We start from the raw sequence: 5,510 nt of genomic DNA on the forward strand, positions 1-5,510 counted from the left end.
TTATCATGTACTCCGATGTCTTGGCATCGTCGCATTTACCTGTTGCCAGACTTTATAGTTGATAATTTTTTTTATTTAATATATTTTGTAGGCTCAAATATAGATTTTAAGTTAGCATATTTTAAAATTCAATTTTTGAATTTTTCAAATGGCATCGAATATTAACATAGCCTATATCTTGTAGGCGACAACTTTTTTTTTATCTAAGATTGTTTAGAGGCCTAAATATTTTTTAAAGTTTTCTAATTTGAAATTCCTTTTTTTTTTAAAAAAAAATCACATGACCTAATGTTCTAATGTTGACTTGGTATACACTGAAGTTGTAGCTCTCAACATGATCTATATAACTATATAGTTGACAAAAAAATTTTATTTAGGATCATTTAGAGGCCTAAATTTTTGACATTTGAAAAAAAAATTTCAAAGAAATTGAATTTCAAAATCTAAGAATTAAAAAAAATAAACATTTACACATCTAAATTAAGCCAGATAAAAGTAGTATCAACTATAAACTTGTAGAACATATTGATAGCTCTAATTTTGGTGTAGACCATGGCAACATAGCAACATCGGAGGTAAAGATATGGAGAGTGGTTTCTTCCCCCCTTTATTGGGACCGAGGGAGAAGTTTTCTCAATTAAAAAAATTCAAGAAAAATGTTTTTTTTTTGTCTAGTTATAAAGAAAGGAGATCATTTATTCTCAGGTGGAGATGCTCAGTTGCCTGACCAGGTCATGATGTGGATGTAGCAAACCCACTTCGGGAAGGGACCAAAAACAGGGCTACCACTTTCAGCGAGTGACGTGGAAGTGTTGAAGACCCAGGACTTTTTGCCGCGAAATGTACAAATCATACCCAGGACTTTTTGCCGCGAAATGTACAAATCATTAGCCTGTTTTGTCGTAAACGATCATGGATTATTTACTGCTGACTGTTTTGTTTTGGTGTGAGAGAAAAATATTGTTTAGCTACGAAAGCCAACAGGGACGAGGCACGAAACTGGCCTTGGCCGTGGACGCGTGAAGCGCGCCATGCGTTCGACATGTAATCGGATGGCTCGCAGTCCTTCTCAGGTACTACCACTAATAATAAACTACTTTGAGTACTTCACAGCCACATGCGTCCACGCTTAACCATAAACAAAACACCTGCACGTCAACAGGAGCTGCCATCAGTTTACATGCCGCATCTGAAGGCCGGATTAGTGAGGCACTGATGAACGAACTGCCGCGACATCCTATATATACCCTCGGTCCCTGTTCCAATTCTCATCAAGCAGCACGAGTTGTCGAACACTTGCCTGCTCTTGAGCTCAACACATCATCAGCTGCTTCTCGTGCTCCTCAGCTTCCCAACTGCAACTGTAGCAGCGAAACTACCAACTGCCATGGAGGCCCAGAACGTGGAGGTTGCTGCCCTGGTGCAGAAGATCGCGGCCCTCCACGCCGACATCGCCAAGCTGCCGTCGCTGAGCCCGTCCCCCGTCGTCGACGCGCTGTTCACCAACCTCGTCATGGCCTGCGTCCCGCCGAGCCCTGTCGACGTGACCAAGCTCAGCCCGGACGCCCAGAGGATGCGGGAGGAGCTCATCCGCCTCTGCTCCGACGCCGAGGGACACCTTGAGGTGCACTACGCCGACATGCTCGCCGCCTTCGACAACCCGCTCGACCACCTCGGCCGCTTCCCTTACTTCAGCAACTACATCAACCTGAGCAAGCTCGAGTACGCCCTCCTGGTCCGCTATGTCCCGGGCCTCGCGCCTTCCCGCATCGCCTTCGTCGGATCAGGCCCCTTGCCGTTCAGCTCGCTCGTGCTCGCCGCCCGCCACCTGCCGAACGCGCTGTTCGACAACTACGACCGGTGTGGCGCCGCCAACGACCGTGCCCGGAAGCTGGTCCGCACGGACGAGGGCCTGCGCAAGCGAATGTCCTTCCACACCGCCGACGTCGCCAACCTCACGGACGACCTCCGCAAGTACGACGTGGTCTTCCTGGCCGCGCTCGTCGGCATGGCGGCCGAGGACAAGGCCAAGGTGGTTGCGCACCTTGGCAGACACATGGCGGACGGAGCGGCTCTCGTCGTGCGGAGCGCTCACGGGGCTCGCGGGTTCCTGTACCCGATCGTCGATCCGGAGGACATCCGGCGCGGCGGGTTCGACGTGCTTGCAGTGTACCACCCGGACGACGAGGTCATCAACTCCGTCATCATCACGCGTAAGATCGACGCCCACGCGAAGGGACTTCAGAATGGGCACGCGCATGCGCGCGGCGCGGTGCCGATAGTGAGCCCGCCGTGCAAGTGCTGCAAGATGGAGGCGAACGCGCTCCAGAAGAGGGAGGAGATGGCGACGACGGAGCTGTCCATCTGATGCGAAAAGGAACTTTCGAGGAGCTGCGCGTGGTAACAATAATTACGAAACGCTGTTTCGTCTCTTAATCTCTCGTGTAACTGTTCGTTCGCACTTCTTTATTTGGTGTCATGCGATGTGTAAGTGTTCAATAATGACGTGTTTTTCCTATTGTGATCATACATGCCAAGTTGCCAGCATTTCTACGTGCCTGCTGTGACGGACATCGATGAGAACAGTGTGCACGTAAAGAAATACTGTTTGAGGCATGGGTTGATTTATCATCTTCTCACTCAAGTCAAATTTCCGTTTTATGGGAATTAGTTGGTCCATCTCTAAATCATCCCTTACAGACTACTCCTTCCATCTAGAAATTATAAGCTTATTTCCTATAAAAGGATGTCTTGCCTGTAAAGAGATTAAATTGTTGGTTAAATTGTACTAATACATCTCCAGCTTTGTCAAATGTGGTCCGTCCCTAAAAGAAAGTAATCATGTTTTAGAATATCAAGCTTGACCAATTATAGATAAAAAATTATAAATATAATATCAAATAAAACTATTAGACTAATTACGAAATGTATTTTTATAATAAATTGATTTGGAATCATAAACATGAATACTATTTACTAGAAACTTGGCTAAACATGAAGAACTTTAACGGACACATAATCCATAGTAGTATTCTTTTAGGACAGAGGTAGTACCTATCCTTGAGTTTTTTAAACAAAAAGCAAGCATGACTTATTAAGAATTTTCCAACTTATTGGAAATGTAACGACCCGTCCTCCTCTTCATCATTTTTAAAGCTTTCCTAACCAAGCCTAAGTTGTTAATAGTGATGTCTCCTGTTTAAGTTTCTCTCTTTCTCTCAACCATGTCCTTGGCCAAGTCTAGTTGTCCCCTGTGAATACTGGTTTTGTGAGTTATCTCTCGATCACCTATCATCATGACCAACTTTACCTTGCAGTCAATCCTCGCCCACTCTGGCATTGTTCCCAGTACGGAAGCATGTCGGTCTGATTGGCACTCCTCATCTTTATATCTTTTCTTGGGATAACATTCCTCTTGAGGCCAAGCCTTGGCAAGTTGGCATCCAGGCCTTTGTGTTTCCGATCTCCACAATGCAGAATCCCTAACTTGCATGCAAGCCCCTCTGTAGGCCAATATTGGGTGACTCATCATTTTTAATTTTGGTATTGCAAAAATTTCGCCCACCACCGAAATCACCGAATTTCACGAAATTCGGTTAAAATTTCGCCGAATTTTTTTGCAGACCAACACATGAAGTATTGTTTTTTTTCTAAAAAAAAGTTAGATTTAAACAAATATTAGTATGATTTATGACTACACATCTATTGAATAGAAGAATATGCAATATAAACAATAGAAAATATGAGTCTAGAGTTATATAACACATGTAAGTGTATTACGGATTTTTGGATTTTTTCCTTTCGGCCACCTCCAAAATTACTGAAAATCATGAAATTTCGATGAAATTTTGAACCCTGCTCATCACTCAGTAACTGAAACAGATGAGCAGGTTAAATTAAGAGAACCAAAAGAGAACAATAGAGGGACTACTTGAAAGTACATTTGCTTGCTATGTGGGTTTTGGTGTATTGATGACATCCAAATTAGGGACTAATATGATCTTAATGAGATATGTCGCAGCAATTAGTCCCATAAAAGATTTAAAGAGTTGATAAAGATGAAATGGTGTCCCTCAATTCTTAAAGTTGAAAAAGGCGTCGAACTCAAAGCGGATCTTCAGATTTACATTTTATGCTTTTGAGTTTAGGTATGCCGTACTGTAAAGATGGATGCAAACTTAATTGGTCTGAGAAAGATAGAGTGCTCAAGTATAAAATTAAAATCAAAGAGAGACACACTAGCACTTATCGAGCATGTAGAATAGTTTTTGGTGACTTTGGTGTCGGAAGTCACGACTCACACCGGAAGTCCTGACGCCCAGACACTTAGCCTGCGTGGCGACTGCGGCCGTCGAAAGTCCCAACCCAAGTCGGGAGTCCTGACACCTAGACTTAGCTGGCTGGATGACTACGCCTGTCGGAAGTCCCGACGTACGTCAGGAGTCTCGACTCAGGTTAGGAGTCCTGACACCTGGCCACCTGGTTGCCCTATAGACCGTGCGCGTCGGAAGTCCCGACGTACGTCGGGAGTCCCGACCGTCGGAAGTCCCAATGTACGCTGGGAGTTCCGACGTTGACGTGTTCGTAATGACTTTGACCTTGTATGAACAGTGTTTTCTTCAAAGGTCGGAAGTCTCGAGATCTGCGTTGGAACTTTCGACGTAGATCTGAACGGTTGGATTTCTACCTTGAGTATAAATAGCTCTTTTCTCTCTTCTAACCGTTACTCACTCATTCATTGCATCCTACTCATGGCCAAAACAGCTCCCAAGCATTCAAGACTCCCCTCTCCTCTTCTCTTTGCTCCAATCTTTGATTCCCCTAGGGTTTTGAGTGAAAGGAGAGTGGATTGAGTGAGAGCATCACTTTGGCAAGCTTGAGCACTCGATTTTTCCATCAAGCCGATTGGATTTGCGTCTATTACTCTTAGGGCTTTACCCCTAGCCGGCTAGGCATCGCTCAAGAGCTTCCATCTTATGGAAGAGCCTTGGGAAGTTTATATTACCCTCAATTTCTTAGTGGAAACCTCAAGTGACCTTTGTGGTTGCTTTGAGAGAGGCAAGGAGGTGAAAGAGGCTCCGACCTTTGTGGTCACCTCAACAACGAGGACGTAGGAGCTCCTTTGTGGGGTTGCCAAACCTCAGGATAAATCCTTATGTTCCACGTGCTTATTATTGTTGAGACTTGTGCTATCACTTTTATTCTTGTGTATCTCTTCCTCCCCAAAGATTTTCTTAGGGTTTGGACTCGATCTATGGAGTGGTGACCTTTCGGCGTCAAAGGAGCAACCCCAACGTGTTACCTTACTACTAGAAAGTGGGGTTGTAAGTTATCAAAGTCACAAAATTGATTTTAGCACTTGTAGTACATTTTTCATAGGCGTCAGGACTTCTGACAGTTTGTGCCGGAACTTCTGATGACGTCGGGAGTTTCGACCCAAACTGTCAGGACTTCTGACAATTGCTGACAAGTGACTTTGAGTTTTGTGTAGATTTTTTTAGATACACCTA

General features: G+C 44.6%; 1 protein-coding gene across 1 annotated transcript; it reads left to right on the forward strand.

The window, feature by feature from the left end:
- Positions 1 to 1,242: 1,242 nt before the first annotated feature.
- On the forward strand, positions 1,243 to 2,680 carry LOC136532579 (nicotianamine synthase 2-like). Its single transcript, XM_066525174.1, has one exon. It carries the CDS (start codon positions 1,388 to 1,390, stop codon positions 2,366 to 2,368), a length of 981 nt encoding a protein of 326 aa, XP_066381271.1. The 5' UTR covers positions 1,243 to 1,387; the 3' UTR covers positions 2,369 to 2,680.
- Positions 2,681 to 5,510: the final 2,830 nt, after the last annotated feature.

Source organism: Miscanthus floridulus, chromosome 2 (genome assembly GCF_019320115.1).
Source record: "Miscanthus floridulus cultivar M001 chromosome 2, ASM1932011v1, whole genome shotgun sequence".
Lineage (NCBI taxonomy): Eukaryota > Viridiplantae > Streptophyta > Magnoliopsida > Poales > Poaceae > Miscanthus > Miscanthus floridulus.

Excerpts from the sequence above, each read along its gene's own strand:
- LOC136532579 (XM_066525174.1), top strand. The coding sequence starts at position 1,388 with ATGGAGGCCCAGAACGTGGAGGTTGCTGCCCTGGTGCAGAAGATCGCG.